Raw genomic sequence first — 13,658 nt, forward strand, 5'->3', positions numbered from 1 at the left:
CTCTACTGCGCCAGGAATCTGTGGGTGTTCTCGTTTCTTACATACCAATAGGTTTGTTGAAGATGTGGGTATTTTCATCCCATGGCTAGCAGAAGTGCGGAGTAGATCGACAGCAGCGCGGCCAAGGTCGCTCTTAAGATGAAGGAGTTCATCTAGGATTGACTGAAAGACACATCTACCACAGCACAGCTTGTGGGGTTAGCATGTATACATTTTCGCTTCTATGGACACTCACGCAACCGCAGAAAGGAAGAAAGTACACCCTGTCATCGGCGTTAAGTGTCCTGTTGCATCTAGAACAATAGAAAGATGATCTAGGCTGAGTAGCTGATTCTGTGGGTCACAATTAGTAACAACAGCTCTGTAGTAGAGTATGGAGTTCATGCCTAATGTAGCCGTCTTCTTTTGAACCTCTGAGTGGCCATTGTCGACTCAAAGACAGAGTCAGAGTCAGAGTTATCATCCGAGGAGGAGATGTATTCGATGTCCGTATTAATAGGCATCGTTCCAAGGATATGGAAAGGCGCAGGAAGATGTAGAGAAAATGTAGATGCCGGCGGGAGGAGTGAGACTGTCTACACCAACGATATTGAAACTTCGGGCACTCTCGTCCACGTTCTATAGGCGCTTAGAGAAGAAGATATCGCCAGCCTGTCGTGGCTTATATACCCGCTCTCATGCTCAACAGTGCTACGGAGAAGCTTTTCCTTAGTTACGGGCCTAAATATCGCCTCTGCTAATAGACTCTTACCCGTCTGCCGCGCATGCAGGGCACAGCGCTATTGTCCCGAGCTGCGTCTCGTGGCTGTTACAGTACCAGGTTCCTGTTAATTACCACAGTCTCGAGAGCGTGGCAACATGCATGTCGTCGCCGATAGAGTCTAGCGCGGTCATGCCTGCCTGTTCCAAGTGGAGGCTTTACGACTACGAGGCGGCTAGCAGATCCCACAACGACTCAAGAAGGCTGAATAATGGAAATCTGCCTTGTTCTATTACAAAAACTCGTGCATTAAAGATGTATCGCTCTTTTAGAAAGAAAGAAGAAATCAGATCTTCTAGACTGCTTGTTGCACCCAAACTATATGCGGAAGCGAAACTGAGAAAATTGGAGACACTAATATGTTTCATTCCTCCTCCTCACCCGCGGCCTGCGCGTTATCCGGACTTCTAGCAATGCCCCTACACCCCAGCCGCGGCTCCCCCGAGCACACTGTCATGTGAAGATCGAAGCTAGTGCCATCACCAGGACACACAAAAACCGGTTCTTCTATCCCGAGCTCTTTATACGGCTGAGGAACGAAATAAGCTTGTGTAGGACAATACGCTCCCGCATCACAATTAATTTTCCCGCATATGCTATCGGTGACATCCATGGCTAGTCCCTCGTTGTGGCCCGGGCAGCTGGATGCATCGAATGAACCGCTCGCGCCCTGCGGGCCCTTGGCACAGTCGACGAAGGAGATGTCATACCACATTTGATTGCTGACAATGTTGTACTCGAATTGCGTTTGCTCTCCACTAACAATCGAAGGGGTCTTGCTTATCTTCACCGATGTGGGGGCGTAGCTGAAGGGCTCAGAGTACTTGCTTCGAGCGGGAACGTGAGTCATGTTTCCCCCGTAGGGGGCATGTACGGACTGGATCCAGATGTCGTAGTTGCAGCGATTGATGATACTGGCGTTGCCGGCGCGTGCTAGGGTGGCGTGGAGTGCCACGAGGGCAAGGCTTGTTTTAGACAGCATTGCTGGCGTTGTAGTCTTTACTTTGCTTGGGCTCGTGTGCACGCGTCAGATGTATTTGTAGATGTGCTTCCGCTTTTGAGTAGTAGGGAAAGCAAGAATGAAGTTAACTAAATTGAAGATAAGTAAAGAAGAGTCACAAGAGATGGGCGCGCTGAACTTGGAAGCAGATAGGAAATAGAAGTTTAGCGATGGGTACGTTGAGGATTGCAACTTCAATAAGTCAAAGAGGTCTGGCTTTGAACAGTCACAGATCTTCAGAGGATAAAAAAAAGCATGCAGTAGATTGTTAAGCATTGAAATTTTGTGATTAAATTAATTTGCATAAGGCTTCAGATCGTTCTCGCCTAATGACTCACTGTCGCTTTCCTTTCCCCCTTATGAAGTGGTATCATTACTTTCCAGCCGCTCTTTGATGTATGGTCTCCTGATTACACCATCCTCATTTTCCTTCATTCTAGCCTTTTCTCACTAGTCTACGTCGCCTCGACGCCTAGTCGTTCTTAGTTGTTCTTGTTGAGTATATATATTCCCAGTTCAACAATTAGTCCTAAGTATCTCTACCGCCAGTTTACTAGCTCAATTCAACTTGTCGCTTGAAACAAATCTAGTTACACTAGCCACGCTACTAGCAACCGCACAATTATGCGCCTCGCTAACAAGCTCCTCACAGGAGTAGTAATTCTACTTTCTCTCTTTACAGTTATTTAGGCCGGTGCAAGTTCGCAGACTACTAACGACACTATAGTCTCCTCAGCTGTAATAGGTTATAGGAACGTCGCCTACTTTATTAACTAGGTTTATTTAGCTAAATAAAAATATCTTAGATCTACGTTACTAACAATAAATACAGGCTATCTATAGTTATAACTTTAACCCTTAAGATCTTCTAAGCTAAGAACTTACTTACGTTATTTACGCCTTCGCTAATATTTAACTAGAGACTAGTAAAGTCTACTTAATAGACACTTAGTCTAATACTAATAAGCACTACCTAACTAACTCCTAGAATAATTTTAGCACTAACGTCTACGGGTGCGTAAAGTAGCTATTTCTACTTAAGAAGTAGAATTATAAGCTTAAGGTGCTTATATTAATTAGCGGGTAGACCTACTCTACTAACTTTACAGCACTAGCGTTAACACCTAAGGGTTAGGAAACCTTTATAAGTAGTATAATTAAGCTCCTTATAGACCTTAGTTTTAATAGTCTTAATATTAACTAGGAGTATCCTACTAATAAAGCGTAGGCTAATAATATAGTCTCCCTTCTTATAGAGACTTAGTAATAACTTAATAATTACTTAACCTAGTACGCTAATAACTAATATTTACTTCTTACTATTACGTTACCTACTAGGCCTACTAACTATAATAGAATAAAGCTTACTACTATAGATAAGTACCTTAACTTCTAAAACCTTATAAGTATTTAATTCCTTATAATCTCTATATCTTCTGTCTATATTAATATATCTATAGATAGTATATAACTACTCTAGCTCCTTAGACACTAACGCTAGCTATAACACTAACTTCTACCTCTCCCCCTTAAACCCCTCTTCTACGCCCTTTAATATAAAGAAGGTACTAGATAACTATACCTCTGCTAGCGTGCCTACTAATAAAATTATACTTAGTATACTACTATACAGCCGCTCCTTTACTTAGACTAATAGCCTAGGGAGGCTATTTTAGGGTGTAAGGTAGGGGACGTAGGAAGTAGGGGTCTATAATTATAAAGTACTACCTTAGGCTAATATAAAGGTTACTAAGGATTTAGACCTAGTAGTAAGCTAGAGCTATAATACTATAAAGTATAAGATAGTTAGCTATAATACGCCCGCTATTATTACTAAAAAAGCCTAACTAGTTTACTAGTAGGGATTAGGTAGGGGTATATAGTAGTAGAGCTTAACTAATAAGAAGGGTACTAATAGTTTAATTTCTATAGTACGTATCTTTTCCTTTCCTAGTAGTTAATTTAGGGCGATTAGAGGAGAGGAGAGTAATACTAACAACATAAATAGTTCGTTAATAATATTAGCGGTATTAGTGCGCTAGATCAGAGTGCGAATTTGCTAAGCTTTCCGCAGAGTAAGTATAAGAATCTAAGGAGAGGGTTTCCTAGCAACTAAAGCTCATTTCTCGGCTCTTCGAAGACTTCGTTCTTAGAGGAGGCTTTCCCCAGTGATTCTAGGGAGCTTTAGGATATAGGTTTTACAATCTTCGTTTGACACTGCCTTGTGGTGGTCCAGAGCAGGTTCCTAAAGACCCTTTCTTTGCGACTCTCGACAATCGTGCTAGAGTAAGTTAGCCTCCTTGACGACTTTCCTTAGTTACGCACCATGTTTGCCTGTTCCTTCTCCTTTGCTTAGACGAACAGGATCTTAGGATATGTAGGCAAGAATTGCTTGCGTGGTTTTGTAGACAGAAGAATAGTTAGTTTTAATGGGGGGTGTATATACGATTTCACATCTTCCTTCTTAATGTAAGAAGGCTTCCTAGTGATAGGTGAAGAAACTTTTGCTATTGGACTATCAGAGATGCCGACTATATAAGAAGGTGCAGCTAAGGCGCTAGCCGCGAGGATCACGTGTATGCGTGCCTACACCACCAATACTCTCCAACATTTCTGGAATCGACATTTCTACTGCGTAATTACGATATCAATCCAACAAAACACAACGCCAACTATAGTCAAGCAAAAGATTTAACTAGCGAGACATTGAGAGAAAGTAATCAGAGAACTACAAACTATTAGCTGTCTATTTTCAAGCCGACCTGCTGTGCGAGCTTTGCCACGATTTGAGAGAGAATCGCGGTGCTGTTTGAGAGCTCGTCCACCTTATTGACTTTCTTCTCTAGCAGATCTAATTTCTTGTTGATCTCGCTGAGCACTGACGAGAGTTCCAACCCTGCCTCAGGCTTTACTTGTTCGGTCTTAGTCTCCGGGCGCTGCTCTGCGACATCGAAGACGGCTGGTTTTGAGCTTCCAGACACGTGCTGAAAATCTGGTCCGAGACCAGTGTCAGGCTGTGTCTTCTGGACGCGGGTCGTCTTTACGATGATCTGTTGCGGGCGCTTCTCCATCGGTGTTGTGTGATTGCTCTTCTTACAAATCGCTCGGATCGCGGCATCTGCGCTTTCACGACCGATCACCTTCCTAAGATCGGAGACAACAATTTCCTCAAACCCCCAGGTCCACTGGACAAAGCCCCATGCCTCAGGATCTTTGCGGCGGCCACCCGACTTCGAGTCTTTATTGTGAGTCTTGTAGTCGGAAGTGGCGAGGTACCAGAGTTTGACGAAGTTGCCTCGGTGCTCGTAAGACCATTTTCTTCTTGTCGCTGGCGGCTTCAACTGCAGTATACCTTCTTGTGCAAGATACCGCATCATCTCCAACCCGCCGCATTCCATTCCCGACCGGATGTCGAAGACTTCGCTGAACTTCTCTGGTTCCACGATAGCTCTATAACCTCTGCCTTGGGTACGATATGCCATGATGCGCTTTCCGTCGTGGGTAAGGCCTGTGGCCCAGGGCCACGCTTCCTTTGTTTCTAAGGCTGCACCATCTGTGCTCTCCGATGTCTGCATTCGTTCGTCTTCCGGCACGAATATACTGCTGCTGTCGTTTCCAGTGTCTGAGTCATTGCCCTGACTATCACCTCCATCTGTCTCCATCGGATCACCGTTAGCGTCCACGAACTCGGCACCAGTCGTAACTGGTTCAACAGAACGGTACTGCATTATAGCATTATCTAGCCCTGTTGAGACGACGTTAGCCACAGGCTTTGTATGGGAGACCGCTTAATAACCTACTTTCGATAGCTTCATTTGCTTTGGGACGCCCGCAGTTACGAAGTAAATTTACGAGCTCCTGGTACTGTGCTTCGGCTTTTTCATTAGTAACCAAACCTGCTAGGCCTAAAATCTTAAAGGCAAGCTTAGGGTCTGCCGTCATGATCCTAGCAATCTCCCGTGTTTGGAGATCGCCCACTTCCGCAGGGGGCTGATCGTTCCCTGTCGTGGCTCCTTCTGTCTGTTCTGATTTGATGGTAGGGTACCTGGTGGTCCTCGAAGACCCACTCGTCGGTGGTGCAGTCTGACTGACATTGCCTGTTACTGAGCTTCCGGGCTCGCTTTCTTTTGGCTCGCTTTTAATTGGATTGCTCTGGCCTGCAGACTCGGCGCTTGTGTTAACGTCTGAAGACGACTGAGCTGAAGGACCGTTACTCTTTAAGTGCTCCGGCTCGACGCTTAGCTCTGGCGTAAGATGTCCATGTTCTATTCTCGCTTCGTCTTTCAAATTGTTGTTCGTATCTAAAGACATAGCTTTAGAGATCTGTCATGTGTTGCACTAGGCAGCTCAACAGCCTTTGTAAACCTGTACGAAGGTGTTGAGTGAAGAGGAAGTTGGTTGTATTACAAGCTACGCATGATTAGAGCGAAATATATAGACAAAATTGCTAATCAAGACCAGCGTGAATAGACTGACATCCTTTTTGTACTCTCTAATTGATGGGGCGCGAAAATTTCGAGACCCCCCTCGGAACGGGTGCATGTGTGCTAGAACATGGCACCGTTCGATTGTTGCTCCTTCTTAAGAACCCCTTCACCGTCTGAGCCAATACAGGACCCTTTGCTACAATTTCATAAGCTGATGTGTATTGTTCTGTGTTACTGCCGTAATAGCCTTATATGAAGCTTTCAGGAAGAACTGTTTATATGCCGTATCTCTAATGTATACGTGTCTAGAAAGTGCTTATGTGTTAAAACTTTAAGGTGTAAGAGTTCTCGTGTTGTTAAGGTCAGACCTAAGACTAAGTACTAACGCTAATTAGTCATGCAACATTAGTCACATAACCACTGTCTTCATCACCCATCTTAACATTAGGGAGGTGCACTAGGGTAACGCACATAGCACATGTGATGTCCTTACCTTATAAACCGTTACATTATCTCCTCACCTCGCTCTCCACGCAACAACAGCGCGATATTCTGTTTTTTTTATAGCTACTATACGCAGAGAAACCAGCTGTAAGCTTATTAAACGTCGAATCTATACTACCTCTTACTAGAAATCTATAGTCTCTATCGTCCACCTACATTCAGAGACTATTAATATATAGTCACATTTATTTAGCACCCTATAGTTCTGCGCCAGCGCGACGCGCTTTCTAGGTACAGCTATAAGTATATTCTCCCTAAGCACAGCGGCGATTCTTACGTATTTTATAGCAAATGTCGTCTACTTTACGTGCTTAACGCTCTATTACGTCTTCGCAGACTATACTAAATCAGACTTTTAGCTACAACTTAACTACCTTAGAATTATTAGTGCTATCTAGGCCTCCTTAATATCTTTTGTAGCGCTCTTATTTAGCTGTCATTCTAGTAAGCAGTATGTGTACACCGTTTTAGTAACCGTAGTAGCTGCGCTTTATACAGTTCGTATCTTAGGGAATTCACAGCATAGTTACTTAGAGCGACGGAGCCGTATCAGCTTATATATAGCCTTAGGCAGCCTCGCAACTATTCCTACATTTCGCTACTAGCATCTTAGCCAGGACTTTAGCCTGTTAACCGCTTTTAGGACGCTAGTTATTATTAATACATTAGGAGGCGCTATCTACGCAACCCATATATTAGACAAATTAATTAAGATAAAACTTAGTGTTCCAGGTGCGAGTCACCACACCATGCACATCCTAGCCGTTGCCGGAGCATTAGTCTATAAGCAAGGTCTATTATCAGCTTACAAAGGTCTAAGGTTATGTGCTTAGGCCATGTTAAGTGTTTAACGTTTTACAGGTGAAGATGAACGGAATCATACATACTAGAAACCTAATTAAACTTCAAAAAGAGGCCTATTAAGCAGCTTTAGTGGCAAATCTAAAGCTAGTTGAATTGATAAAGGAGCCGTTGTTAAGTTAGTACATTTAATTATTGCAGAACAAAAGATCGATCTTTTACTTCTTTGAATAGAAACTACCTTGACTGTTGGCATCTACGCCTACTCAGGAGTAAGTAGCGCATTTCATCGTTAATGTCGTACAGTGCTGACCGAAATCGGTTTCCGGTTCCCGCGCACAGTTTGTTCTCAGCGCACGGTTCTCCAAAAGTACGCTCACCGGGTTGGCACTAGCGCTGTATAGGGAACTGTACGGTAATTAACCAACGTTACGGCCAAACAAGCTTAGCTTCTGCTCTTAGGCGCTGTCCAAAGATTAAGTGATTGCACACAGGGTGTCCCAGCAAGCAGGGAGGTAGATTTGAAGGCTATCAATAGTGCGCTTACTGATGGCAAGGCCGACAAAATTGCCTGCGACGTGGGTCGCGCCAAAGCGGGCCCCTCCCTGGCGGATCTGCGCCTCGCTAGACCGCCCGCTCTCCTGCTGCGCAGGCAGGTGTCGTGGTTGCGAGGGGAGCTTTATAGCGGGAGCTGCGGACGAAATCGCATGCAGTCGACAGTGCGCTGGTGAGAGATGACACGGCCGTAGCCTACCTGACGTCTCTTAGCAGGCTGCAGATGTTAAGCTGCTGCCCAGGTTGGGCTTGGAGGGCGGCGATTAGCGGCCGTCGCGCCATGTCAGCAACTGCAAGCGTCCCAAAGGCGGAGACAGACCATCTGTAACGGTGTGAGGGGAGGGGGAGGACTGCGTTGTCATTGTATAGCTACGAAGAAGAGCAGCTATATACGTGTGTGGGATAATAAAGTGTGGTAGCGATAGCCGTACCCAACTCTTACCAGAGTAGGTCTTGGCAACGCCCAGACCGTCACACCATCAGCACCTCGACATACGCTGGGACAGTTGTAATCACGCCGTACTTGAACTGTCTCAATCCCGCGAAACGATAAAGAATTCTTCGAGAAGTGGTAACCCAAAAATACTCGTGCAAAGCCACCTCCTATCGTCTTGGAACTTGAACGTCCGAATTGCGCTCAGGTACCGCTGTACGTCTTCCGGTTCATCGACGGTCCTAGTCCTGGGCCACAATCCATTATCTGGAAGTTTTGCTTAGCATGTTGCCTCTGCATTTACAGACCAGTCAAGTAAACCTACCCCTTGTTGGTCCTTTTCGAATGGCACGAGCTTTGAATGTCAGGAGCAACAGGGCTATGTTAAATGCTCCTAAACCATTGAAACAGAAATCCGCAATCTGAAATGCCACTCGGATCTCCCTTCGAGCCGTCGGCTTAGCGATTTGCCACTGCAAGCGTAAGTCTCGGACTCGTTTGGTCCACTGTCCTCTTCCCTCCAGTTCGTTGAACTCAGGATAAAGATCATATAATCCAGCCTGTCCAAGTTTCTCCAGGGTGACCACGCACGACCGGCTTTTGTGATTCAGCACCCCTTGGGAGAGATATTCTCCGTTATCGTAACTCGATTGTCGAAGGCGAACAAGATTTTGCATATCTTGGTTCCCACCGACCGGACTATGACAATTCTCGATTAGCCACATGTCTCGCGCGAACTGCCCATGAGGGAATTTTGTTGTGTCCACCGCACAGATTTTGATATCAGCTGGCGAGCAGCCACGCTTACAACACCTCCAGATAGCATATTGAATGACAAAGAGTAGCGAGCTGCTCCAGGACATAAAGTTGTCGGAGTAGTAGGACCCGCCGCCGAAGCAATCTTTACTCAGATGAGCGAACAGCTTATTGGATGCCTCCTCCCGCTCTATTAATATAAAGTCTTTTCTGCTAATATTAGGCCTTATGTGTTAGCTTACTAAAGAGGCTACTATAGCGTCGTCGCTTCTCCTAGAGCTCTCTGAATCAAATGTCTAGAAAAGATATTATAGGCTTTCTAGGAGACTTTTCTCCTAGTTACTATTAGCTAAAGGCTAGAAAAGTGTTGGCCCTCTAATACAGCTATTTAGTAGTCGCATGTAAGACCTAATCTAAGTATAGTTCGTATTTCTCTTATATTCTAATTTGCGCTTAGATCTTTGCTGTTAATTTATAGAGTGTGCTTTAGCGTAGCCTTAGTTAATCTGTAAATAATTCTTATATTCGTAATATTCTTTACTTTTAAAGTTAGGATCAAAAGGTGAATAAAAGGCTGCTTCTTCCTAGGGAGTAAAGTAGTTCTCTAAGTATAAAACACCCTACTAGCTAAGTAACTAAGTGTAGTATGTCTCTAAAATCCCTAATAATATATCTTAGTTAGGTGTAGTAGCCTTAAGGACGGTCTTAACTATTTTCTTAAGTTCTAGCTTAAAATATAATAGTAAATTATTTATAGTATAGTCTCTACTAGCTAGGGAGAAAATCTAAGTAATAGTGTAGTCTTCTGTCGCGTTGTTCACTAACTAGGTAATCGCTACAATCTCGGTTACCTTTCTTCTAAGGGACTTAATTACTGCAATATACTGATTTAGAGAGTTACTAGTATCTCTAGTTATTGTCTAAACTTAGCGTGCTTAGTAAATCATAGCCTTAGCGATAAGTACTAATTCTTAACTTTTCTCTTATAGTATTATCTGTTCTTCTCTCTATATATAAGTAAGGGTTATTCTATCTGTTAATCTATTAAGATCTCTAGACGTGTTAGCTATCGTGTATAGCTCCTCGCTTAGCGCTAAAATCGCGCGTCAGTCGTTATAGTAGCTAAAGATTATACCTAGGCGTTAAGGTAGTATTTTAGATTTGTTCTAAATAAGTAGCCTTATGCGCGATCTTTAAGCTTAAGAGGGGAAACAGTCCTTGTCTGGAGATTATGAAGAAGCAGAAGATTTCTCGGACGTAGGGCGAAGAAGGTCAGTGAGAAGGAGGCAAGCGGTGTGATTGCTCAAGTTGTGTAGCAGGAAGAGCGCGACGCTTCACCAATGCGGGAGCTGTACACAGTAGGTCCTAGAATAGGCTGTAATAGTTGAGATTGCCACGTCCCTGGTCGTATATCGTATTACCCCGCAGTCCACGTTCAGCATCTGCATAGACAGTCGCACCGCATGAAGGTTTGAATCATATCCAAACACGACATTAGTGGGATCGTGATCTTATCTCCGGTTGGGTAGTCCAATAGACTGCGCAGTTCGCTTGGTCTTCTAGTACACCACTCGAGGGTTGAAGAGTCCGAGCTGTTGGCGGCGCCTGCCTGACACGTGAGGTTGATTGGCCCCGCAGCCGCCTCCCTTGGGATCCCCGCTCACGACCCTCTCGATCCACGCACTAGGCCGTTGGCTGCTTCTGCAGCTGCTGTTGCGACGCCAATCAGTCCTCAGACCTCGCAACAGCCTCTTCTGAGCCTCGCCATCACGCAGCTGGACTCGCTTAACATCTTGGCCCGTCGGGCAGGCAAAGGAGCGTCGCCCGAACAGTCAAGCTTTCTCGAACTCAAGCCATAGAGGCGCGCAACCTGCGGTTGGTAGGAACGTAGAGGCAAATTTGGCATGGACTGCCCTTCAAAATTCCTGCTGAGTCACGCATCTACCTGGCGGAATCTAGATTTGGCCGATGCACGCGCCCCGCGCTAAATGCAGAAGGGAAGCCTGTTTTCCTGTAACGTTAACTAGTTATAACGCGTTAAAGATAGGACAACGCGTAATGTCAGGATAGTAGAGTAGCTCGTCACGCGAAGTGGCTCGTCACGCGCACGGGCACTGTAGGGGCCCTCGGTGAGTCGGCTCTTTTTTGTCTCCCTCGTGGTGGCCTAGCTTATCTTGTTTTAATGGTTGGTTAGGTCGTCGGCCAAACTAGGTCGCCGGCGCTCTATCTAGGTTGAAGGCTGCGTCATCCAGTAAGCCCTATACTTAGATAGGAATCAACCACACCGCTCGATTGATGATTGCCAACTCTGCCTCCAGCATTTCGGCGCACATCCTCTCGCTTGACTTGAATACGAACAATGATTACTTACACCGCTGCCCTTCTCCAATCACTCCCCGGCTCGTCTACGTAAGAAAGGGGGAGTGCATACTATACATTGATCAAGTTTGTGCAAAAAAGTGGGGTTCTTAAGTACTCAGTAAGTAGATATAAAGTGACCCCCAGAAAGCAACTCTCCTCTCCCGATCCACTACTAAGCGCACCATCTCAGTCTTTCCATCTCCCTAAACAGAAACCGACTAAATAATCTCTCACCTACCACGCGTCTACTTCTCTTACTCGGTTTGCAAACATGCACTTCTCTACGATCCTCGTCGTCCTCCTCCCCCTCACCACAGCGGTAGCTGAAGTATGGAACAACTCAGGCACCTGCCGCAGCGAGGTCTGCGAGATCGATCGTCAATACGTGGACCCTGCTACGAGCTGTAATGGACGACCGGGAAAATATGCAGGAGATGGAAATGGTGGTAGGACTTGGTGCGCGCCAGAGGGCACAAAGTGCACTTACGTCTGGAAATGCTGAGATGTGGCGGAAGATAAAGCAAGGAGCGGGTAAGTTTTCTATACTGTAGGAGATTAACATAGGATGTGCACTAACAATAATTGTGCTTTAGAGAGCTTAGCATTATAATAGATATTATAGGGTAATAAGGAGTTACTTCCTTTTAATATAGGTTATATAAAGGAAGACTATTAGGCGGACGTAATAGAAGGATATAGATCTAGGGTAGGGCCTAGATTATATACTAGGAATAGTATCCTACTAAGACCTAGCCTCTAGGAGGCTAGTAAAGATTAGGAGGCTATAACCTTCCTAGGCCTCCCTCTTAGAAGGGAGGGTAGGGAGGATAGGACCTAAGGTAATAGGTATAAGAATATATTAGATCTTATTATTATACTTATTATAGTTAACTTAAATAGTTTATCTCTTATATAGATTATTAACTAGTTATTCTATTATTTATAGAATTAGTATTATTTATCCTTTTAGTTATAATAATAACTCTTTTCTACCTAATTATTCCTTATATTACCTTACGGACTACCGCTTTAGTCTACCTTACCTTAGTATAGACTAAGCTTAGAGAAGTATAGTAAACCCTTATATAATACTTTAACTACTATAAATATTAGTAGATATTTTAACTAATAGAACTACTTAATTAAGATTTAATATAGTATCCCTAAGAGTAATATAGAATAATAGGGCTTAGGGTTAAGGACTCTTAATACTAGTAGCTATACTAGTTAATAATAAGATACTTAACGTATTTAACTTAGACTTAGAAGAGAACCCTAGTAATAAAGAGCTATAAAATCTTAAGTAATAAGCTTTTATTTAGGCTTAGTAGATAGCTAAGATATAGAATATAATTAATTAGCTTATAAGCTAGCTAATAGCTACCTTTAATAAATAACTTATTTCTACTAAGAAACCTAAGATAGTATTACTAGAGAAATATAGTAGAGAGTAAGAAAAGCTATAAGTATTTTTTACTAATATTAACTTATATTATAAGTATAATAAGGTACTTAATAACTAAGAAAAGATCTTAATAGCTAGTATATATATAAAGAATAAGGCTTCTAACTAGATATAACCTTATATAGATAACTACTTACTAGATATAGAATATATAGATACTAAAGAAGGAACTTATACTTTATTTATAAGTTAGAAAGAGTTTAAATAAAAGATAAGATATATCTTTAAAGAAGTAAATACTTAGAACTAAGTAAAGAAGAAGATTACTTACTTAAGCTACTCTATACATATTAGGATTTAAAATAGTGGACTACTATTGTCTGAAAAGTGGTACGTGCGTTACTATATTAGGGAGTGATATTGCTAAGAAAGGAGAGCGATATAGTAAAGAAAGTAGAGCGATATTGCTAAGAAAGGAGAGCGATATAGTAAAGAAAGTAGAGCGATATAGTAAAGAAAGTAGAGTAATATAGTAAAGAAAGTAGAGTAATATAGTAAAGAAAGTAGAGTAATATTACTAAGAAAGGAGAGTAATATAGTAAAGAAAGTAGAGCGATATAGTGAAGAAAGTAGAGCGATATAGTAAAGAAAGTAGA

General features: G+C 43.3%; 1 protein-coding gene across 1 annotated transcript; it reads right to left on the bottom strand.

Annotated features, from left to right (window-relative positions):
• Positions 1 to 4,498: 4,498 nt before the first annotated feature.
• On the bottom strand, positions 4,499 to 6,071 carry ACET3X_010024 (uncharacterized protein; the record flags this gene model as incomplete). Its single annotated transcript, XM_069456204.1, has 2 exons — positions 4,499 to 5,505; positions 5,561 to 6,071. The coding sequence occupies 2 exons, from the start codon at positions 6,069 to 6,071 to the stop codon at positions 4,499 to 4,501; spliced, it is 1,518 nt and encodes a 505-aa protein (XP_069302857.1).
• Between the last annotated feature and the right edge of the window lie 7,587 nt (positions 6,072 to 13,658).

This window comes from Alternaria dauci, chromosome 10 (genome assembly GCF_042100115.1).
Source record: "Alternaria dauci strain A2016 chromosome 10, whole genome shotgun sequence".
Taxonomy (NCBI): Eukaryota; Fungi; Ascomycota; class Dothideomycetes; order Pleosporales; family Pleosporaceae; genus Alternaria; species Alternaria dauci.